A 25,810-nucleotide genomic window follows, 5' to 3' on the forward strand; every position below is an offset into this window, starting at 1 on the left:
TAAATATTACTTCATACATCAATAGCAACTTAACCTATAATTATCAAATGTTTTTTAAAAATATACAGATGTAGGGTATGATGCCAGTATTTATTTGGTAATCCAAATAATCTTAGGAGTTGGTGTGAATGTTTATTCAAAAATCCAATGACCTTAGGGGAGATGTGAAAGTTTATTTAAAATTACAGATAACTATAGAGGATGGTGTGAATGTTTATTTAAAATTACAGATGATGATATGTTTATTTAAAAATCACATGATCTCAGGGGTAGTGTGAATGTTTATTTAAAAATACAGATGACCTTAGGAGGTGATGAGAATGTTTATTGTTTAACAAAGAATATCATTGATCAGTGAACTCCAGATGAGCACTACAAATGAATAGACAAATCCCGACGTTATTGTCCTTTCAAGTTCTGCTTGCATCTCCTGTTCAGTACAACAAATTAAACATCTTGAGACACTACAGAAAACACTACTCATTAATGATGCAGGACCTCAGATCTCTGTCCATTCTGTTCCAGCCTGCTCCACTAGGTTGATACTGAATTGAAATTAGATATTTTAATGATTGCCACCAGGGGTATTCTTCTAAATCCTCTTCAGATTGAGCCTAAGAACAAACAATAAGGTAACATAAATACATTTCAAGCATCTACAACCATACAAAAAAAAAAAAAAGACTATGTGTAAATAACACCCACCTATTCAAAATCAAAATACTTTTCAGAGAATACCTTAAAATCTATGCAAGGTTTCAAACTATTAAATGTATATAATCTTAAGCTTAGAAATTCAAACAAGTTGGGACTTGCACACATATTCCACTATGTCAAAAATTTATAATAAATGTTATATTAATAACCAACTTCAGACCTTTTGAAAAGAAATTCTAAATAACTTTAAAAAAAAGGTATAATTTTAATTTGGCTAATAATGAGAACTCATTTACCAAACTGTGAGGACATGCAGAGTAATAATAAATTCTTGTTTTTCATTTTATACAGCAAAAACTATCACTGAATTGAAGAACAAATTAATATCAAAGTAATTAAAATCAGGTCATCCCATAAGTAACATCCAAAAATTTAATACAGAAAGTGCATCATCATTTCTGTCTTTGAAGAAGGCTTTAATGACTAAAATATGTACTAGAATGTGTATAAAAATGTTCAGACAAATAAAAAAAACTAACCCAACTCCACTTTTTCAGATCATTAATCAAATAAACCCTTATGCAAATGGATGTGTCTGAAGAGCATACTAGGCATACAATGCTTTATGAGTTTAAAGAAGGCAATAGTGCAGAAGAAACTATATGAAACATTCAAGGTGTTTGTGGTACGGAGTCTCTCAATGAAAGAAAATGTCGAAAATGGTTTTAGAAGCCCAGGTCTGGTGACAACAGCTTAAGTGATGCGGCACATTCAGGTCGTTCTATTGAGTTTAATGATGACTTGCTGCTGGCTGCACTTGATGAAGATGGTGCTGTAACAGTTGAAGAACTAGCACAGAAGCTTAATTCAACCCATTCAACAGTTCACCATCATCTGCAACAGCTTGTAAAGGTGTCAAAACTAGGACATCATGGGTCCTCCATGATTTGACAAAAGCCAACCTTAAAGCAAGAGTGGACATTTGCACTTCTCTGCATCTTGTGAACTCAACTCACCTTTTTTGACAGGTTAGTGACTGGAGATGAAAAATGGATATTTTATGAAAATGGTAAGCACCACATGCAATGGTTCAGTGCAGTTAAATTGGCTAAAGCACAGCTCAAAATGGATCTCAACCTTTGGGAAGTCTTGTTAAGCGTTTGGTGGGATATTGTTAGTGTGATCTACTTTGAGTTGCTGGCACTCAATGTAACGATTACATCAGACTTCTATTGTCAACAGTTAGAGCGCTTGAATGTTGCACTGAAAGAAAAGAGGCCCACTTAGATCAATCGTAAATGTGTTGTTACAGCAGGATAATGCATGGCCCAATACAGCAAGGATCACATCTGAAAAGATTGAAGAGCTAGACTGGGAAAAACTTGTACATCCACCTTATTCTCCAGAACCTTGCCCCATCTGATTATCATGTATTCCAAAGTTTGCAGAACTATTTTGATGGAAAAAAGCATGGAACACACAAAGATGTCAAACTACCCTCTCTACATTCTTTTCCTCCAAACCCCAAGAATTTTATAAAGTAGCATTCAGAAGCTTGTGAATCATTGGCAGGAAATAATTAATAATAATGGAACATACATTATTAATTAAATAACATTAAAAGTGTTTGAAATCCTTTCTTTTTTCCTGAACCTAAAATCAGACATTACTTAAAGGATAACCTGATATATAAAGGATAAAATGTAAGCTGAATGAAACTTTTATAAAGAATTGTATAACCCTAATTACACTACAAGGACATGACTTTATATGAAACAGAAAATGTTGTTTATTTTAATTATTAAGGTACGTAAGCCTTCCCCTTTCTCTTGCATAATGCACAAAAATATTAAGACAGGTTTGCAGTATCCATGTAAACACTATAACAGAAATATGTGTATATATATATAAACATAGAAAAGAAATAACTCTCAAACTGAGTAAACAATGCTTATGTATTTATTCTGTAGTTTGTGAAGGTCCAAGGTTTTGATAAAAATTAGGAAAAAATTACCTTTACATTCCAGATAAATATATTTTTTATATGCATACTGTTGGAATTTACACTTTTACCAAAATGTGTGAATCCCTACAGTATGCATTACAAATTTGGAAAGAACACAAAAACAGTTAAATATCACATCCTTCTTTGAAAAAGTTACAGTGTACACCTTGATAGAGTACAATGTATTTTCTGGTGATAAATATAGTACATAAGACCATTATTTATATGCATATGGGTCATTCAAAGTTAACACATCATGACTTTTTTAGAAAGTTACACTCAAAATGTAATTGAAAAATTTCATTATTAATTTATGTCATTAAAATTAGCATAAAATTAAAATAGTTTACAGTACAAAAATTCTTTGTCAACTAAGTTCTAATCTTGTAATTTCAAAATATCCAAATAAATTCTTAATTTTTACTAATCTGCATCACATGGTATGTCTGGTACTCCGATTTCTCCTTTGGAAAGATTTGTTTTTTTATCCCTTTTATGGTTTTCAGTGTCCACCTGCATACAGCATTAATGGAATTTAAACCTATTTACAGACTAGTTAGAAAGCCAGATAAATTACAGTAACTTCAGGACATTCCACTAATTCCCAATATATTTTGTTGTGTTCTAAAATGCACATTTGAGAGTTACATAAGCTATCTTCTAGACAGCAAACAGAGTAAGAAAAGTAATACCACTGACATAGTTTTCTGAGTACAAATAGGCTATAGCTAAGGTAAGTACTAAACTTCATTTTTATTTATAGTCATTTCTTTTAGAAAAGTAACTAAGATGTAAAAAGTAAAAAACCTACTAGATTAAATAAGAAAACTTAAAAAATTAAATACAATATTTGTGACTATTCTGTGGAAAACTAATATTGTTTGCCATCCTGTGATGTAACTTGACATTCTTCACTTTCATGCCAGGTGATTTACTGCCTGTCACAGTACTGAACACACCTTAAAGTAAGCATTACAACTATAAAATTATAAGAAAGCAGAAATGAAAATGTCAGAAGCTGAGGCTATCTGAATAAATACTTACAATTGTCTGTTACAATCTGCTGTCATCTTATTGAAAAAAACCAAAAAACTGTTGATTTTATTTCATATTTTTTTAAGTTTCCATTCAGTGCACATTGATTATAATGCTATAGTTAGTGTTAGGATAAACAAAATAAAGTTTTACCCCTTCAAAAGAACTTTATACAAATTTAAGAAATTCTAGAAAAAATTCAAATGAAATATGACACTCAGAGATGAAAATATTTTAATTCACACAGTGAAAAAGGACCTTTAACTCAGTAAATACTTTCTAAATTTACACACAAATCTTAGTTAAAATACTTTATCAAAATACCTAACTTTTTGTGTACAATGTGCTTGTAATGTTTTCTTAAAAAATTGACAAATTTAGGTAAGATAACTTAGTACTTTCATTAATGTTATGTATAGTCTCATGGTAACAAGGTCAATCATGGGTTACTAGTTATAATCATGTTTTATTTTTTAGAAACAGACAATTATCTGAAAAATTAACTTAGTTCAGTTTTACTATCTTGTAATGCTCTGGCTTGCTCAACAAATACCAGATGGTGTTATCTGTAACATAGTTTTAACCATAACACATATTTAAAAGCTAATTACATCTAGGTTTTCTAGGATGTCTGTTATAAGTCTGATATTGTCTCCAGTAAAAATGGCTGTTCTCACTAGATGTTCCAGGATCCTTCCAATACACTGGACTTGTTCCATTTGGTCTACTGCTGAAGAAAAACAAATAATAATGTCTACTTCTACAAATAACAATAATCACTAATAACAAACTAATTACTGTGACTTATGTTTACAATAGTGAACCTTTCATTTAGAGACAGTATATTTCAACTTCTCACACTATAAATAAAATTATTTCTCAATTTACATAACCAGTTAAAACAAAAACATCTGAAATAAAACTCATCAGTATCAGCTTGTTGAAAACTATTACATGCACAGACATACATTATGAAAATTAGTTGACAGTATCAACTTACTCGTGATACACTGGTTGAGGCTATCGCACAAGAGTGTAACTGAAGAACATGATTTTAAATATCTAGTTGTTATATTAAGTACCAAACTCTGGTAGTTCTCATCCAAGCCTTCATTCACAGAAGAGTCATGTTCAGACCTTAGTAATACAGCTAACATGGCCAGAGATAGTTGGACAAGATTCCAGGAAACATCTTTGTCAAGTTCCTTTTCCTTACTGGTGAATAATTCTGTAGCCAGCCACAAAATAGCAGAAGCAGAGTGGACAGGTAAATATCTAAAGATTTCCTTTTCAGAAAAATAGAAACAAACAAATCCTCAATATATAAATATAATATAAACAAAAACATCAAAACATATTATGGACAAGATATTTGAGAAATAGTTTCCTTAAACTAAAAATGACTTATCTATTTGTGAAAATAATAATAATAAGAAAGTTAATATTTATTTATAATTTTCTCTCTCTTCTGCTATCAGGAACTATTAGCCATGAGCATTGCACAACTTAGCTGTAATAAAAATACTAGTTGTTATAATACAAGAAGGTGTCTAATTGCACTATGGACTGTGAAACACAAGGTCTGCTATATATAATGTTTCCAGATTTAGCTATCACATGATGAGTGACGAATGCAAACCAACACCCTGAAGATAACAGAAGTTCAAACAACAACTTGACAGTGATTTTCAGCAACATCATGTGAATGGTACAATGGTTAGGATTCTCTGCTTGGGTTTTAGGCAGTGACAGTTCATTAGAGAGATTATTAATCTCAGAACATTATTATAGATTTAGAGCACTGGGTCTGAGCAAACTCTTAGTACCTTGTATTCTCAAGATGGCTGGTATGGGTATTAGCATTATAATTAAAATAAAGTACAGAACAATGTTTTGACTTTCTTAGGTCATCTTCAGGTTAAAAAAGAGAGAGCTTGCAACTGACCACTGCTGGGCATATCTTAGGGACAAGAATGTAAACGGGTACAGGATTGTAGAGGGCGTTGAAGTTACATGATAGGTTATTAATTAGTATAATTATAAAGGTGTTCCTTTATATTGGTTTAATTTTGGTTTTAGTTGTTGTATAAGTAGGGCTTCTTTGATTTTGTGTTTGTTTATATTTGTTTCCCTACAGATATATATTGTGTACTTGATTTGCAGTGTTCAGAAACATGTGAAGGTGTTTTTTTGTGTTCTTTGAAGCTGGTTGCCATTTTCCTACTTGTTTCTTCAATATAAAAGTCATGGTAGTTGTTGCATTGTATTTTATAAATGATGTTGGTGTTGTGTTTAGTAGTGTAGTTTTTATGTTGTATGGATTTTAATTTTGTATCTGGTTTTCAAAACAAATTGGTGTCTACTGGAATGTTGCATTTTAAGTTTTTTTTCCAAATATTGGTTATTTTTTCACTGATGTCAGGAATATATGGTATGCAGCAGTGTAAGGTTTTGTAGTTCACTGTATCTTAGGATTTATTATTGTTTATGTTGTTGATCTAGGTATGTGAGTATATATTTTTTTTAATACCTCAGTACCTTACACAACCAAAGTAATCTGTACAAATCAACTGAATGTGTTTGTGTAAAATCCTATTAACATTTTGTTTAACCCAAAATATGTACCATAAATTATTAAAGAACTCTATCTTTTCTCAACTGTAGTTACATTTTATTTCATGTACATTGTGTCTGGCAAGGAACTTACTTTTTATGCCAATTTCTGCTTTCACACACCCAGAAATATATTAAACTAGTTTTATAAAAGCTTGAGACAGACATTACTTACAAAAAACTGCTTCAGATATGTATTTAAGATCTTCCTGACATTCAGGCTACCTGGCCACTCCCGTATGACACTGCAAACACCCTAAAAAAAAAAATCATTAATGACATGCTGGATGAATAGCTTTAAAATCAGTTATTTTATTTGTTTGTACATTCTTTCACAAACTTTTGGTTTAATGGATAAGATTCAAATTTTTACTGGTCATAGTTGAATTAGATCATAACTCTGCACTATTTTAAAGTATGTCTAGGCAAAGTGGTATCAATGAGACAGTAAAACTCAGTTGATCCACAATGGGGAAACTGAAGTCTAATGGTGAATAAAATGAGTAAAACACAAAACATTTCACTTTTAATATTTGAAAATTTAAGAACACACTTATTCATCTTTAGCAAAATCCAAAAATCATGTTACAAAGTTTATTTAGTTATTAAAGAAAGTGGCACATATTTGTAATCTTTTGTTTTACCCTTCCATTTACCACTTCTCTTAACTAAGTAAACTGATGGGTATGATATTATAGTGTTAGTTAATAATTATCTTTCATCAATAAACACAATTTTTAGATTTTATTGAAGACAAATGCACATATTCCAAAATGTTCAAACCTTGCAGATAAAATGTTTTGTGCTTCCTCAAATAATATCTTCACTATTATTAATATTGTAATACTTTTTATATTTAACAAAATATGGTACTGTCTGTACTATAATGTGAATGAAAAACTTAGGGAAGGTTGAACTGAGTAAAGTAACCCAACTTAGAAATAAAAATACAATGTAACTCATACTGAACATGTGGAATACTTTTATCACATTTTACTGAAATGTAGTTGAAGACTCAGTTAAAGTGAGGACTCATTAAAAATACCCTAGTTGTTAACCATATTAAATAAATAATCTCATAAAACAACTTAAGATGTAATTATACATCACAAATTCAGTAGGAAATTACTCCAACTGTTCCAAGCCTTGATATTGAGAAAAACCTCATCAGTACAAAATATGGCACATAGCATGGCTGATGTATAACAATATAATACTTACTTTTATTTATAAGGTCTTGAAATTACTCTGAAAGTGTAGTTTAAAATATTAGGTTAAACTTTAAACCTTACAGTAGTAGTTTCCATTCATTTAAACCTTTAAAACTTACACGAGTTATATCCATCTGTTGGTGCAAATCTTCTTGCTTACTGGGAACAATGCAAAAACAGCTCAGGTCAGCTAAGGTTAAAAGGTCAATATCCTCTCGCCACTCCTTACTGAGTTTATTTTGGCCCTGCTTCAAAATTCCTAAATAGAGTAAATACACCTATTACAAAATAACTCGGAGAAAAACTGGGATCACCACTGTTTACATTAACTCTTGTAAATATTTCTTAATACAGGTAAACATCGATATAAAACGCATCGATAAAGCACGATAATCAGTTGGGTGCGATGGGGTCTTAGGCCCCAAATTTTTTGGGGTTTCTACAGAGGCTGCCGCTTAATATTACCACTGCTTAATGTAATCAGCCGGTTAATGTGATCAAAAATCAAAAACCAAATCCACTATAAAATTGTGCATTTCAACTTGTTTTATGTGCTTACTATATTTTATTGTTATTAAATTTTTTGAAAAATCCGTTTTTGTTTCAGTACTGAATTCGTATTTTAAACTTTGCCATGACATTTTTTTATCTGGTAATTATTTGACTTCAGTTTGTACTTAGATTTTAATAATTAGAAAATAAATTATCAAAATTAATTACTATATGTATTAACTTTTAAAATTGAACTAATTTTAATCAGCGTCTAATCGTAAAAATGATCACATGATTGCTCTGACGGAACTACTTTTAGAATATCAGCCCCCATCAAAGTAATGAATTCGATAAATTTCTTTAGAATTCTGCTTTTTACATTTAATTTCAGTCTTTAAATTGAGTTTAATAAATAAAAATAAATAAAAAAAAATGCTATATCATTAGCGTAAGTAGTTTTGTTTGTTTTCTTTATTTCACTACAAAACGCGTAAATTTTGCATTATCGCTCACCCTGAGGGTAAAAAAAAAATAATCAAATCGGTATAAGGCGCAATCAGATGCAACGCGGTCGAATTTTTTGGACCCCAACTAGCGCCTTATATCGATGTTTGACTGTATATCAAACTCTCAACTAGATGTATGTACATCCGTTAGAGAAGCACATGAAAAGAAAGATATCTGTACTGAAACTTAATATGTAAACATAATCTTTCTATATAAGGAGATATATTTTGTTATTTTTTTCTATATCATATCCATTACAACTTTATTTATCTGACCAAAATTTTACTCTATTTAATTAATAACTTGTTATTTTGAATTGGGAACTTAAGTCTGATCTCACCTATAGCACTACTCAAGAGAAGGCTAACAAATTCACCACCACGAAATCCAGGTTCATTTCGAAGAAACCTAAATACATTTTTCTTTTCAATATAAAAGTGTAATATGATGTAAAACATTTTATCGTACTTACACAATCATAAATTAGCAAAACAAAAGTTAATGTTTTTTTCCCAGTTTAATGAAAAAGTACATATAGCTATGATTACAACAGTGCTTAATAAAATGTTAATGTATTTTTTAAAGGTATTTGTGTTTGCCATCTGACTTAAAGGCCAATTAAACTGCTCTTAGAATCAAATAATCAGTAAATTAATTGTATACTTAAACAATCAGTAAATTTAAACAAGTTTACATCACAACAGAAAAAGTCCTTTAATATTAATAACTAGAAATGATAATAAAAATATTCATTTATGAATTCAGTAATGATTAAATTTACAAACAAGCTTATACACATCTACAACATTAAAAGCTTATTTAAGATTCAAATCACCAACAAACCTTTGATTGAGGATCTGAATGAGATAAAGAAAGTTCTTCACACAGATCAGTTTATGGGTAGAAATTTCTGATAAAAGGTGGAATGAGTTCAGTGAAAGTTGAGGAATTTTGCAAACAAGCTCTACCAGGTGGCGCTGAATAACTAAATGTTCAGGACCATCAGGAAGATCCCGGATCATTTCTATACCAATATACATTGGTGATATTTAATGCATTATTAGGAAAACAATTTTTTTTTGTATAAACTAGTACTTCACTCAATTGCACAGTCTTATAAGATTTTAAAATTACATAAAATATTATCAAAATGTAGAAGATTGGCATAGATAATTGAAGTGAGAAAATAAAACAAACTGTTCCATTCTGGATACATAACTTTTACATAAGTTAACATGATTAAATTAGTAGTGAGGTATATATTTGTCTACATGTAGATAAGTATCAATAATTAATCCAATGTTAAAGCTTATGCTCAAACAAGGAATGAGCTTTTATCATGGTATTTCTGAAAATAAGTGATAAACTTAAGAAAGATCCTTAAATTAACTTTCTTTTATTGACACCTACTTTATTTTTTTGGTGTAACAGTTGAACTCAATATCAAAATAATAAAACATTATACTAACTGCATGTCAATGTGTTAATAATAAATTCCTTTTAATTCATCATAAACTTCTACATTATTTTACAATATGTAAAATATTGATTCATATAATAAATTTCACACTGCATACATTATTTTATGTTTATGCATTATTTTATAATGCCATGCTCTTTAAGCAAGGAAAGCATTTCAAGGAGGAATTTAATCAAATTTATTAATAGATTATTTTCTATTAAGCTAATAGACAAAAAAACAGATAAATGATTATATTCCATGACACTTGTTTATTACTTGTTCCAGGCAAACCACAATTTAGGAATTTTAAAGGCTTATAAAATCTGTTACATCATCCTTTAGTTTAAAAATAACAATTATTACAACATTATTATTCTACAAATTAGTAGAACAAGATTTAGTGTAATTTACATAAATCTGTAGTTGTTTCATTCTGTTGTCTACTTGTTTTTATTTTAAGGAAAACTAGCCAGTATATTAATTAACAGGAGAAAGCTCATGTAAAGTGTAATAACTTTACCATGAGTAATAACTATTAACATTTACGTCTGGATATTTATCAGCTTTGTTCTTTGCATTGGCTGAAGCAACGTGTGCTAGAAAAAATACTACTAGTGTTAAGGATTTCAAAATAATCAATCAATAAAAACACAAAAACTAAAGGAAAATATACAAAAAACAAATAATCAGAAGTCTCTCAGGGCTAGTGCACTTACACCACTGCCTTGATAGTTCAGGTGTTATAGAATCAAATAGACATTTTCACACTCAAAACATGTTTTGATATGAAACCCACTCTCAAAATTTCACAGTTAAGTGATCAAAGAAGTGGCGTACACTAATACCCACACAGGGTAAACACTAGAATACATGATATATATTATAACAAATGCCCACCCTTTACTCCAAGTAAAACAGATTGTACATGCACTTACCAATAACTTGTATCTCACAATCTTGAAGACCCAACAAGAAATCTGGCAAACCTCTACTTGCAAGCTTCCTAGCAGCAGCCACTAGAACTGTAAGGTTTGATGGAAACTTCTGAATAATTTCATAAGGAAAAAACTGAAGCCAAGATGACAAAAAACAGCTGGAAGAAAATTACAAAATTAATTTTTAGCCTGAAAGTCCTGGATATAATCCTGTTCTACTATAGGTATTTCATATCATCCTTCCTGAAGATATTATTTTAGTAAACCTAATTTTTTATTAAAAAATAAAAATTGCAGCTTGCAAGTCAGATCCCCTAACCACCTGACCATGCCAGGCTAAAATAGGTATTAAACCCAAGTACAAACACACAAGTATACAAAAATCACTTAATACTAGTACCAATTCAGAACAAATAGTTACCAGCTAATTCTTTAAGACATGTTAATTTACTTCCTTATCTCCTCTAACACCAGAAGTTTCTTACATACATGGTTAGCTTTACAGCAACTCAACAGTGATTCAGATGTGTACAAGTGAAAAAAACAAACTTACTAAAAAAAAAAAAAACTCATAAAAGTGTTTTTAAACCTAAAACAAAATAGGTAAACTTCATAGCAATATTATGAAAATTCAACAACTCAGAAGTTGAACAGACTAAGAATATCTTACGTTAACTTACTGACACCCGACATCTGAAAATATGTAAAAAACAACCTGAAAATGTTTCAATAAGTTGTAATAATGATTACACGTTATGTTGCTTAACTTATTTAAGCAAAATAGCATACTACAAACCTCAAAACATGTTTAAATGAGATGTAATAATTATTACACGTTATTATGTTGCTTAAATTATTTAATCAAAATAGCAAACAAATAACCAACCTCAAAACACGTTTCAATGAGCTATAATAGTTATTACGTTATTACGTTGCTTAAATTATTTAAGCGTTAATTACAACTCAAAGAATTTAATATTTTCTCTGTCCCTCCTTAATGTATATAATTTTCTACTAGAAATTTTATTACAAGGTGAGAAGTAATTGTAAACAAACTATTTACACAAAAAACACATGATTTAGTTGGGTTGACCAATAAGAAATGAACAAACATTTGACATTATTCCCACCTGTCTTTGATATAGTAAAACTGAGGATCCAAAGCCAGTTCAATAAAAAAGTTCAGCAAGACACGATAGTCCTCCTGCTCAGGTTGCAGTATTTTATAGAAGTCTATCAGAATGTTCATAAGTCTGTCATCTGATGTGCACCAAAAGGTTACATGATGTAGTCAGAGTGTTGTTCATATCTCTTACAATTACCCTTGCTTTTGACATTAATAAAACTATGATTAAATAATGACAAACCAACTTAGATTCTACACCTGAAATTATCACTTTAATTTTGTTTCAAAGATAATATTGTATTTTAATTATATCTTTAATATGGGTCATATGATTTCATAACTTCTACCATGTGAAACTTGGCCATGGAACAAATAAACATTTCGTGGCACTATAACCCTCATCAGTTTGATAATGGAACAAACAAGCATAATCACAGTGCCACTACAAGTCTTGTAACCTCATTACCCTCACCAGTTTGATCTTGGAACAATGAAACATGAAGTCATAAGATTCATAGCAGTACCATAATTGCATGTCATTGTTTTATGATCAAACTGGTGAGGGTTATAAAATCACAAGATCCATAGTAGCACCATGATCATGTTTCACTGTTTCATGGTGCCAATATGAATCTTATGATCTTATAACCCTTACCAGTTTGATCATGAAACAATAAAACATGATCATGGTGACACTGTGAATCTTGTGATCTCACCAGTTTGATCATGGAACAATGAAACATGATTATGGTGCCACTATGGATCCAGTAGTTTCATTCATCATGGCAGACTTGATCATGAAACCATACTTGAGTGTGAAAATCTTATTAAAACCACACCATAAAGTAAATATTGAATAGCACAAAAACCTATTACATGTAAAACTAAATTTTTATATACGTACAAACTAACACAAGCAGGTTGTTAAAGAAAAACAAACCCTCAAAACACAAGACTATTAAAGGTAAAATAAAACCATATAGAAGAGTTGTTAAAAATGAGACAAAGCCTTAAGATAGACTTTGACAAACATGAAAGATGTTGAAATTAGGTCTTTACATAAATTGCTTCCACAACAGATTAGTTTATAAATTAATGTTAATATTTTTGACAGTGAATATGGTTTTAGACAAAGACTTTATAAAAATGTATATTCTAACAGTCGAGGGTTAAATGCCACAAATTGGAAAGGCATTAGAAATTGACACGCTTGAACTTTTTTGATAAGAACTATTCAAACTGCCATCACATTCCTCTTAACATGTCCATTTCAAATTCTTAAGCGATAAAAACATAAAAGTACTTGGTTTCATATACACTATTGACTTGGAATCTGAAGTGAACGAATGAAGAAAAAAAAAAGAATTTTTAAGAATTTTATATTGGTAAAATGAAAGGTGTTACCTTTTGACATTGGGTGACACTATTTTATAAGCTTATCTGCTTTTATTTTTATTAGACTGTGGGTTTGTGGTACTATGGTCATTGACTGTTCTCTTAAACAAACCAATCCTAAGAAGTTAATACTGGTTACTGTTGAAATATTGGACAGTTTTTAAAGTACTTAAGATACTATCTGAATAATTTACAGTTGTTAAATATATTTTTAATGCATTTAATTCTATAGAAGATTCAAAATAAATGAGGTTACATTTAAATATGACTACTATATTACATTATAAGTATTATATACAAGATGCATCTCACCAATACTGTTGTTCGCTATCAGAAGATTACGAATGACCTTCAGTAATAATTCTAGATCAACTCCTGGTTCTAATTCTTCCCTTTCAATTAATTTTACCAAATATTTGGTAATACATTTCTGTGAAGATCCCAAAGATTCACTTAGCTTGGGCATCAGAAGAGTGAACAAGCTGCAGATGGTTAGATTTAGTCTGGTAGAGGACGTCTATTGTGTTACAAATGCAACATTATAGAGCTTAAACTGTAAATAACAAACTTCTAGAAAAGCTATATGCACTAAAAAATAATTAACAACAGAAAACTAGTAACTAAATGACTGCTATGGAAGTGATTTAACAAGCTTAATAATATACTTACAGGTCTAATAGTGCAGCTACAATTCCAAAGGAATAAATTATAAAACATTAAAAAATCAGAGCAATGACTGACACTTAATATTGTATGGAAAAAAATTTACATTTTACAAGTGAAACCACACTGATGTAATGGCTTCTACTATTACTTACTTCACCTCTTGTCCCATTTTTGTCTCTATTACTACTGATATTGTAACAGTTTATTATGCTATCATGTGACTGTTATATGGTACCCCCGTATCTGTCCACTATTTGACACATTCTGTAACTTCTATCGTCATATTTTTTTCATAAATTGAAATAGTGGAAATACTTTCCACTGACTTCACTTATTTTTCCTCACCCCCCCCTCAGATTAAGAAAATAATAAACTTTCATTAGGTCAGCAAATCTCATACTCAAACAACAAACATGTTTATTAAGTGTCGAATATTACTTTCAGTGTTGTTACATGACTGATGGTGAACTATCATTAGATGACAAGATTAACCCAGGATCTAGGGGGCTATTAACTAGCTAGTTTCCTAAAAGTCTTTCAGTTCAAAATTACAGATGGCTATACACAGATTCTCTCTCTGTAGCATTGCAAAAATTCTGAACACATAAATAATTATAAGAAGGTTTCAAATAAATATTTAAAAAACTTCAGAGTGTATGTAAAAAGTTCAGTATGTTTACAAGCAGTACACATAGGAATATAATATGTAAACAAAATAACAGACAATTATATATGGAAACAAAAAACCTGACACTCAGTATTGTATGGAAACAAAATAACTGACACACAGTTAAATTGTATGCAGACAAAATAACTGACACCCAGTATTGTATGGAAACAAAATAACTGACACTCAGTATTATATGGAAACAAAATAACTGACACTCAATTTTGTATGAAAATAAAACAACTGACACTCAGTATTGTAAAACATGTTCTATTTTAAATGAACTTCAAAAATATTAATTTTTTATCTACATATATTAAATAATACAGAAAAAACTTAAAAACATGAAATTATACAAAAGTTAATACATTAAGGGAAAATATTATGCTACTACAAATACTAAATCCATTTTTAAAATAATCATAAATAAAGACAAAAAAAATTAAACATGAATATTCTAATCAATAAACTATTATTAGAAGTAAACCAAATGAAAAATCAGACATCAGAAAGATAAATGGGTTAAAATGAAAGCTAGTAAAAAACCAATATCTTTACAACAACTAGTAAACAGAAATAAAGATAGCTTTGTTGTTAAACAAATTAAAAAAAAAGCAACATGCCATAGCCAGTTTGTCAATCAAGTGAAATGATATTTTGGTGTATATGGCAAGGTCTTCTAACGAGTAACTAAACTTTTATGTTTTCCAGTATCTTAAAATCATTTTTGCACAATGGCGTAGCTGTGAAGAAAAATAAGTTTCTGTTTTATATCTGTTAAGAGAGATATGTGGTCATCCTTCACTGTAACAATTCAATAAAACTAAGTATATATTTTTATATTTTTGAAATTTAACTACATCCACTTTCATTACATCAACAGGTCATTACATACTTTAAATCTCAAACAAATATTAAACAAAAGTTGATGCTATCATTCTATTCACAAAATTAATTCTCAACAAACATATTTACTACCTTGCTAATTAGATTTTTCTCTTTCTTTTTCTTTAGAAACCTATAATGCTGAGAATATGGAAACCACCGGAAGAAGTGCTGGAGAAAATCTTTACTGAAATTCTCTCTAAACCACTCCATCTAATAAAATAAGAAATGTTGTTGTAGCAACATTTTTATTTACATTTCTAAAGAAGTCATTAAATGTTATAGTTAATTATTTAAATAAAGGATGATAAAAACCCAGTTGGTCATCTAGTAAACCATTATTATAGTTACATTTAACTGAACTCTAAATGAACTTGGATCTTGCATTTATGTGGTACATAAATACAAGATTATAAATTTTTTATAAGGTTTAAGAAATATAATTCTGAAAGCATTTCCAAACTGTAAAAATTAAACACTTTTATATTACTATCTAACTCATAATTCCTCTAAATTCAACCAACCTTTAATCTAAAGTAAGATATCAAGGTAGAAAAGCCATTAGAAGTAACTAGTTAAACAGCATAATTATAATTTATTTTGATAAAATAATTTTGAAAAATTAGGGGTAACATTTTATTATTAAATTTATACATAAATTTTGCTGATTCTAATTTACAAGCAACCATAAAGACAAATAATGTAGTGTGTTATACATAGTCCATCCTTGATCTAAAGTTTGTACATTTTATGATTTTGTTGCAAACAACATTAACTAAGCATTTGTTTATAGCATTAGATGGCACCAGCTCATAACTGCACAATTAATATAATATATAAGAGCATACAATAAACTATCTGTAAAATTTCAGATTTAATATAACACTTCAATGCTCACATAATGCCTGCATTTTTTAACAATTTAGAATCAGTCATCTTTACAAGTTGTTTTTAAATTTATTTTTAATAACTCTCAAATATTTGATCATTTAGTTTGTTCATTAAGTACATCACTTGTAGTTATTTCTTTATTTGACAAAATCACGTTTAGTTTTCTTACATTTAATTGAGTTTATTTGCTAATATCTATTTCTTTTAAATATTCCCTCAGCTATTAGTTGTAATTATAATAAGTTATTACTGGTTATGAACAGTGTAAAATAGGTGAATATCATCAGTAAACAGTCTTATGTTAAACTGAACAGAACTGGCATTTAGCAAATTATTTATATAAACAATAAATAAAAGTGAACCTAAGTGAAATCTTTTTCAAACTCCATAATTTAAACTATCATAAATATATTTTTTTTAATTGATGAACATTGATTTCTGTTAGTTAGATAACTGTAAAAAATATCTCAAATTATATACCTCATGTGCATATTAAAGACAACACAGATCATTTATTAAAATCAAAAGATTATAATAACTTATTATAAATCTCTGATACTGCAAGAACAATGGTTTGACAAAATCCAAATTCTTATGCATTTATAACAGGATTATTGTTAAAAGAAAATATTTCAATTTTATATAAATTTTCAAATTATTTTTAAAAGGAGCCAATACAGAGGTAAGTTTACAATTCAATATAGCACATGAACAATCTAATTTAAGTACAATTTCTTTAGCTATCTTAAAAAATCTAAATATCATCTTATTACTAAACAACTGTTGTGTAAGTTACATAAATTAGTAGCTGAAACTTATCCAGATGGTTTTAACGAATTTGTCGAGTATGCTTTTGGGATGCGCGTTTTCTTTTTTAGTATCAATGCATTAATCAAATTAAGTATTTCATTAGCAGTACAAGATTTGAGAACACTGATTAAAATTAACATTGTAAAGAAATAATATCAAATCCAACAGTCAAATTTCTTAGAGGTATTTATTTATTCCTATGTTACAAAAGTAAGCATTAAAAACATCACAAATCTCAACTGGATCAGGAATTGTTAATTTTGCACTATTTTAATAAACTTTAACCGAACATACATATAAAACTTATTTTTAATCTTAACTGTATTATCAACAGCCTATAATTTATTTTACACTATTTTTATTACTTCTTCAACCCTGATTACAATATGTTCTTTTAAGGATTTCTTTAATGCGATTCAGTTTGAGTAATTTCTTTATAAATCACTAGCTGGAGTACCCATTAGTTGGATGGGTAAAATAAAAACTCATTTGTAACAAAGGACAGGAAATTGTGCCTCTATTTATTTTTTCTTAACACAATAAATACCAAAAGTGCAATAATAAATACATAAAGGTACCAGTACCAAAAAGAAAGACAATGTTTTTGAGAATTCTATCAGTATAAAATTAGATCAGGGGTCCAAACCCCCCACCAATGCTAAGTTGTGCTAATTTGGTATTTTTCTGATATAAGATACAAAAGTAAAAAGGTGGGAGGGGATCCACAAATATCTGTCCCATGGAGAGTTGGAATAATTTTGATGAATAATAACCTTTGCTAAAGAAATGGAAATGGTGACAGAAATTTTAAGTTCAGGAACTGTTTAAAGCTTTGGAACAACTCTTATTAAAGTATTATACAGAGTATTTGTACAGATAATTTATTAATTTACTTGCAAGAGAAAGAGAGAGACTACCAAAAAGATTTCTGGTCTGAAATGTTTTAGTGTTAAAGAAAGACTTAAAGAAAATAATTTGTTTTCTATGAAGCATCAAACAATCAGGTTGGTAGGATTGGTAGAAGAAAAAATTGGGAATAAAATCTTAAATGTTAAAGAAAAAGGTATAAAAGTCTATATTCACTGTTAATTAAGAAAAATTAATTCCTGTTAATTTATAAATGTACAATACACTTTGTTAGATGCTGTAGTATTTGCTTGCAGTTTTAATCATTTTAACCTTTTGTTTAGGCCCTACTACAGATGAACTAATTTCTTCAATAGGGAGACCATTGATGGGCTAAATAGTCTTACATTGCTTAGTCTTCTTTCTACACATCATTATGCAAACACATTAATTATATTTTCTCAGCTTCTCAATGTCATTAACCCCCAAAATGAAAGGTTAGCTTAACTTGGTCATTGGACAAAAGCTACTTTAATGCACATATCATTTCATGAAAAAATACAGGCTAAAAAAGCAAACAAGAATTTTTTCCAGCAACCTTTACAACTACTGATAAACTACAGAAATTTCAATAACTCACAGTTTATTTAAAGTAAAATAGACAAGCTTGAAAATTATTTAAATTTTGATGTAATTCAATGATGTAACAACAGTATGAAGAATTCTCAAGGCATATAAAATTGATGTTGGAAGCAAAAATCACATTAACATGTAATTCTCTACAATGTCAAACAAAAGATACTAATAAAGCAATGAAACCAGCAGGTATTTCACTCATTCTTTTTAACAAGTTAACAATATTCCATAAGTATTACTATTTAATTAACCCACTCACTACAGGTCTTCTTATGGTCAGGGGTGAAAAGGGTATATCATCATGTTTTTAGACTTGCATTCAAATATTAATGAACTACTATTTTATTAATGTATATCAATAAGTTTGGCATCAAATTGTAGATTATAATTCAAATTTTAGTATCACACATTTGTTAATTTAAAAGTAAATATTAAAACAAATTCCAAAATATCAATTTTTGTATGTCATGTGGTGTACTGAATGTAGCTTTAGTTGAAATTAGATGTTTGTGATGTCCAAATACAAAGTCTACAGCTTCTTACAAATTATTGATCCTGACATATTAGAATATAAAAACCTCCTACCATTTCTATGTTGTGAGATAATAACATATTTAGTGAATCAAATCAAGGTGGCCTAACTCACCATTTTTGAAGCTTACATACAGCTATTTCACCCACTAATGTGTGTTTAACCAGTCAAAAGCTCAGAATGTCCTCTAGTGGTTTTCCCAGCCTGTAGAAGGTGGGAAATTCCCAAAATTATTTCTTCCTCTTGAATATCAGGACGAGGGGGTAAGTGAAAATATTTGTCCAAAAATGTTTTTTGTTTTTTACCCAAATACAGTTTTAGTAAACCTGATAAATTACAGTGAAATTCTGTAATATTGATAGAGTAATTTATAATATTTGATTGTTTCTAAATACATACATAAAACCTAAAACAGTTTTGTTTTAAATCTTCCATGTATGAAATTTGGCAAGGTTTAGCAAACTACAAAGTACAAGGTTTGTATGTTGAAAAAAAATCATAATTTTCTACATTTCTTTATTTACTGTCCTATGTTTTAAAGAAAAATAAACTGATATAAAAAAAAATTGTCCGGAAATAGTAATTATATATATATATACACACACACACGTGTAATGTATTATAACCAAAAAGTGACTATTTCACAAAATACTGAGTCACTACAACAGACAAATGACAGGTCATTTTTAGACTATTAGGTACATCAACATGATTTCCTGTGAGCTGTGTTATTGCAACTTCTTTAATGCTAGTTAGATGCAGCTGAAAGGTCAATAAAATAAAAATATATAATGTTATGAGATGTAATTATTCAGACTAAAATTTGTGGTTTTTTGTTAGAATGTGGTCATTCTAGAATGAAAAACAGCATAATTTACACCTATTTCTTAATAGGTCAAATTTCTTAGTCAAATTGATCAAAAACCATACAGAGATATACAAGCAAAAATAAGAGATAAAAATATAAAGTTTTCTCTTTAAAAACATTTGATAATTATCTGGAGGTTATTAGGAAATTATAAAGTTTCTGCATGTGAAATTTGAAAATTTTCTAAAGCATAAGAGTATTTGTAATCTTAAAATCAGAATTACTCTACATGCTGAACAGTCAACATGCAAGAAGAAGAAAAATGCTCAAGTAAATAATTATTTACAAAATCTTAAATCTCGATAAAAAAATATGGTATTTTGTGTACTAGTCTTGTAATGTTTACTGGTAATCAGCAAAGTTTCATGAAGCTATGCCTATCATATTAAAAATTATAGTATTAAAATTATAACAAGCACAAAGTGGTTATAAGGTTGGTCCTGGGACCAAGCCCATAGTGGGAGAGTTAACATGAATATAAAAAACAACTAGCCTAAATATTTGCATCATACTTGTATTGAATTTATTTTTTAAGGATAACAGTTTATACAACAGACAAACACACATTCCTTCATAACAGGAAAAACTATCACACACATATATACATCTGTTTTCTTACTTTGTATCTAAGCATAAACTACACAATGGACTAGCTATGCTGTGCTTAAGAGTATTGAAACCCAGATTTTAGCTACGTGTAACTGTAAGCTGTACAATTTACAAGGATGATAGAAATAAAAACGAAATGTATTTTCAGTAAGTTGTTCTTACATTTAGAGCTTCTGTTTCAGTTGATAAAACAAAAACCAATTCTCCTAGTTGTTCCATAACACAAAGAACACACTGCAGAGTTTCAGCAGCCTCAGGTGACAACACACTACCTGAAACATTCATAAGTGGTCATGAAAACATTTTATTCATCTATTTCAATGCATTTCATCTGACACAGAGGCATCAATTAAATGTTTTTTATAGTAATTAAAGTATTATATCAAGATTAAGTCGATAGAAGTACAAAACGTGAATAAATATTCTAGGAAATAACGACAAAAGATTTGTTTAGCAGCCTAGCTAGTTTTAATGACATGGAAAAGTAAGAGACTATATTTTCTTCTCTTATTTTAAGTTTTTGTGTCAGGAAGGTAAGACATGTTTTTACTGAAGTTTATCTTGGAACTGATATGACAGCTTCATACTGTGTTTTGGACAGAGCAAGACGAAAGGACACAAATTTAAGTTTTGAGAAACACAGTCTGCTCTTCAATTAATAGTGTTTTCTTTTACGAACATATTAAGCCAGCATCTCACAAATGATTAAGAGGGAAATTGATAATTTCCTGAAAAATGAAATTAGGCTTAATTTTTCTTGGAGATAAGGGATGAAAAGATAGCCTTAAAGGACCAAACACCACTTGCTGTTTTTGTAAATATAAGGTGGTACATTTCAATAATTTGATTTAATATTTTATCATATGTAACATACAAGTTTCTTTAGAGGAACAAATTGTACAAGTTCACAATCAAGAAACATCAAACTTCAACTTGAAATATATTCACTGAATAAAAAATGCTAAAAAAATTATTGTAATTTGTGGCATTTTATATATATAAAATGAAAAATTACAATTCTAAATAATCATTCATCTTGCTGGTTTACTCAATACAATATGATAAAATATCTTATACACTTTGGCATAACAGCATGAGGAAATAAAAATTCGTTTTTACACTGAGTTACAGTTTGAGATTATTTTCTGATTATAAGTATTGTTTTATTACAAAGTACAACTTTTTTATCAGTGTGCACTCAAGAATGATTGCAACAGTGATTGAAAATTAGTTCCTGTTCAACAAATATTTTTGCTTACTGTAAAAGTTGTAACTTGTAACAAAAGAACATTTGTTTTTAATTTCATCACATTATTTTACAAACAATAATTCAGACTCAGATCCTGATTTATCAGATTTTACTCTGTTTTATTCTGACTGTTCCTTATCACTATATGACAATTTCTTACTTATTTAACAATGTGTTTATTCCACTTACTTTACCACAGTTTGATTAGGAGTTCATATACAACTAACCTGGGGAATCTGTTGTTGACTGTGGACTTGCTTCAATCCATGTTTCCACAAGAAGAGGCATCATAACAGTTACAAAGTTCTGCACAAATTCTACATTCTTCAGACATCCTATATAATTTACAGCCATCTTGTGCTGGTTGGATAATGAAAATTTAACGGATAGCTGTGGTTCATAAGCACTATGCTGAAAGACTGAAATTTCTGTCGGTCTGAATCTATCCCAGTGAACTTCCAATTCCCCTTCATGAGGATTCATTAAGTCTCGCTTCTGAAGACTTGCTAATGCAGCTTTCAGAAAGTTTGCCACTCTTGTCAAAACTCTGACCCTCCAAACTTGTGATGTAATTTTGTCTCCAGGTGATACAGCAAGAAACCTAGTTTCTGTAAAGTTTGAAGATGAACCCAAACATACAGTTTTCTTAGTTGATATCTGTTCTATAAAGTTGGGTATGAGTCTGTCCGAGTAAGAACATACCAAATCTGGATATTTCTCTAGTAAAAGATCTAGAAGACTGAGTGAGTCATGACGAATATCACTAATAATATGTGTTAAAGCACAACACAAGTAAGAGGTCAGAACAGGAAAAAACGGGATAATCTGTTCAGATTTGGTATGATCAAAAATAATGTTCAAAACTTTTAAAACAGCTTTTCTGACGACTACATCTTTATCAGTGGTCAATTCTGACAGCCGTTCCACAAGTGAAGCTAAATTATTATTAATCAGTTCAGGATTCTGGGTTAGCAGACCTTTCAGGCCCATCAAGGATTCGTGACGTGTTGATGGACTATAGTGTTGTAGTCGGCTCAGTAGATCCTGTATATACAAAACAGGTGTCAGTTGCATCAAACATCTAAAAATAATGAACATTTAGTAACATTTTAACAAAAGGTTTTGGATGTGAATTTCTGATTTGTAGCATACAGTGCTTTTTCATAGGAAAAAGGTTCTGAAACTCTCCTATATTTACAACAACCTTTTTCAATTGCTACTCCATCTAATCCTATGATCATCCCACTTCAAGAGTCCCTCTTATGAAGTTTAAAAATCAGTTATGTAACCAACAATGAAATTGTTTAGTTTAATTAACAGTACTTAGTTAGCACTAAATATTGGATGATATGAGAACTGTATGTACAATACATTTTATAAATAAAGCATTTGGTCTTATCAAAATATATTTTTATTTATGTTTCTTGCCAATTCATTAAAAGATACCAATAACCTATTCCAGCATTTTCTACCAGAAGAAGAGGCACTGGCAGTGAATAAAGCAGCACAAACAAAGAGCAATTTGGGAGAAGGGGACAGCAGTGGATGAAAATGATACATTTACCATTTTGGCAATATAATTCAAAGTATGTTTTTCCACTATCAGATTTTGTTCAGTGTTAACAAAATATGACATTAATCTGAAAGCTATCTTTACACTTCCATTACAAATGAGAAAGAATTTCTAATTTCATGGAACAATGAACTAAAACTACAATTTAATAATATAGTTGGGCAGTTATACATGAATATGAAGGACAATAATTCATTTGATCATCATAATTTGGTTGTTTGGTGATTATATTCTTTTTAATACACAAAAATTTTGGAACGAGCATTCACTTATTCACAGCATCATGAAACAACATTAAGGATACTCAAATTTAAAAATATATCAATGAGAAAGCTGAAATAAAGATATTCAACTTTTTGTTGTCATGGCAAATATTTCTTGTCTATGCATTTATAAACATACATCTCTCACTAACTACCAAGATTGTAGAATTGTTAATTTCTAAGTAAAAATGCATTTACATGCTAAAGTACCACATTAATGTATACAGTTTTAATAACTTATAAAATTTCCAACTACTTTAAACAACTGAAAATGTTTTTTTACATTTTGTTTGGTTAGTGTTGTAATTCTATATGACAGATAGCTGTTCCATTTTAAAATAGTTGGAAATCCTATAGGTTAATATAACCTTATATTCTAACATGGTCTTTAGCCTGCAAGCTTCTTTTAGTACTGTTACATACCACATATAAATCACATTAACACAATATTTTTTTTCTGTTAAACTGTGAGGTGTGTGTTATTTTTAGATCATACTTTAACTCAGTCTGAAAATTAGACTTTTACCTACCTCTCAAACTATCTATTCCTTTAGTTAAAATTATGATTGTTTGATATACAACTTACAGGGTACAGTAATACAGAATCAGGTTACATACTGTAGTTTTCAGTCTCAGAAATCTCAAACAATCATAATTTGAATTAAATTAAAAGGAATAGGTATTCTGAGAGGTAGGTAAAAGTCTAATTTTCAAACTGAAATGAAGTGTGATCTAAAAGCCTCAACCTTATGATAAAATTCCATATTATGTTTTATATCAATAAGATCTGAAACAATGTAAATGAAATAAAATGCAGTGGATGTAATCCTGGAAAGTATTCCATATTCTCAGTATCACACTTATCACCAGGTTTAGAACTTAAGACTGTTACAAATAAGTGAGACACTTGAGAATAGACTAAGGTTGGTAAGTCTATAAAATAATAAAGTAGCGTACTATGTAATTGAAAGCTTAAGAGTGAATTTGTTTAAATTTAGACTTACATCATACCTTAACAGTTAACTTTCTATGAGTCGTTGGTTCCTCAGTGTTGTTATGTTTAATCTGAAAAGGCACGGCAATCTTCTTCGCCTTGAAACTCGTGTCAGTTAAATTTGTTCCCTTTGGGAGCTTTCGGCCAACCTTAAATTTGATTTTTTGGAAATCTTGATTTTTTCTTTTCTTTCCCATGCTGAAGGGTTAAGTTTTGTTTATAACGTATAAGCTATGATAATAATGGTATACTAATTCTAGTGTAGTATCTATGCTCGTTAATTAATTTAACTTTTCAAGTGATAACAAACTCACAAATCACCATAACTTGCGTGCACTGTTTAATATTGGTTACTCTAGCGAGAAAGATATTGTACTATAATAGTATAAATTTAAATATACCGGAAATTTTACATGGGATAAATTTATTCCAACTAATTAAATATAATTTTCTTTTAGTAACGAAATTTGAAGCTAATGTATTTTATGCACTTTATTTATTTTGAAATTAAGAGTTGACCAAACTCACTAGTAATAGTGGAATATTTTAGTGGAATGGTGTAACAGGTTAAAATAAAACATCACTACGACCAAGATACGGGCCCGACATGGCCAGGTGGGTTAACCCGAGGGTCGCGGGTTCGCATCCCCGTTGCGCCAAACATGCTGGCCCTTTCAGTCGTGGGGGCGTTATAATGGTACGGTAATTTCCACTATTCGTTGGTGAAAGAGTAATCCAAGAGTCGGCGGTGGGGGGTGATGACTAGTTGCCTTCCCTCTAGTCTTACACTGCTAAATTAGGAACGGCTAGCTTTGCTATAACAAAACACACATTACTACCCGGTAGTAGATTTAGGATATGGACGCATAATATATACTTCGAT

At 29.6% G+C, this 25,810-nt stretch overlaps 1 protein-coding gene across 4 annotated transcripts; it reads right to left on the reverse strand.

Moving 5' to 3' along the window:
- Window positions 1-304: 304 nt before the first annotated feature.
- On the reverse strand, window positions 305-25,296 carry LOC143252488 (testis-expressed protein 10). Of its 4 annotated transcripts, none has more exons than XM_076504702.1 (14): window positions 24,938-25,296; window positions 22,325-23,141; window positions 21,011-21,120; window positions 15,750-15,869; window positions 13,751-13,955; window positions 12,048-12,177; window positions 10,918-11,075; window positions 9,364-9,544; window positions 8,861-8,928; window positions 7,641-7,780; window positions 6,486-6,566; window positions 4,698-4,983; window positions 4,309-4,427; window positions 305-614 (listed from the first exon to the last, which is right to left on the reverse strand). In XM_076504702.1, the coding sequence occupies exons 2-14, from the start codon at window positions 23,085-23,087 to the stop codon at window positions 477-479; spliced, it is 2,499 nt and encodes an 832-aa protein (XP_076360817.1). In that variant the 5' UTR covers window positions 23,088-23,141; window positions 24,938-25,296; the 3' UTR covers window positions 305-476. The 4 variants fall into 4 exon arrangements, with proteins under 4 accessions (XP_076360817.1, XP_076360815.1, XP_076360814.1 ...); XM_076504700.1 differs by having other exon boundaries at window positions 4,309-4,424; window positions 24,945-25,290; XM_076504699.1 differs by having other exon boundaries at window positions 24,945-25,290.
- Between the last annotated feature and the right edge of the window lie 514 nt (window positions 25,297-25,810).

The sequence above is a fragment of the Tachypleus tridentatus genome, chromosome 6 (assembly GCF_004210375.1).
Source record: "Tachypleus tridentatus isolate NWPU-2018 chromosome 6, ASM421037v1, whole genome shotgun sequence".
Classification (NCBI taxonomy): Eukaryota; Metazoa; Arthropoda; class Merostomata; order Xiphosura; family Limulidae; genus Tachypleus; species Tachypleus tridentatus.

Excerpts from the sequence above, each read along its gene's own strand:
- LOC143252488 (XM_076504699.1), bottom strand. The coding sequence starts at position 25,124 with ATGGGAAAGAAAAGAAAAAATCAAGATTTCCAAAAAATCAAATTTAAG. Across the intron at positions 23,142-24,944 it reads ATAGAAAGTTAACTGTTAAG|GATCTACTGAGCCGACTACA; the intron begins GTATGATGTAAG and ends TTGTATATACAG. Across the intron at positions 4,428-4,697 it reads CCTCAACCAGTGTATCACGA|CAGTAGACCAAATGGAACAA; the intron begins GTAAGTTGATAC and ends GTTTTTCTTCAG.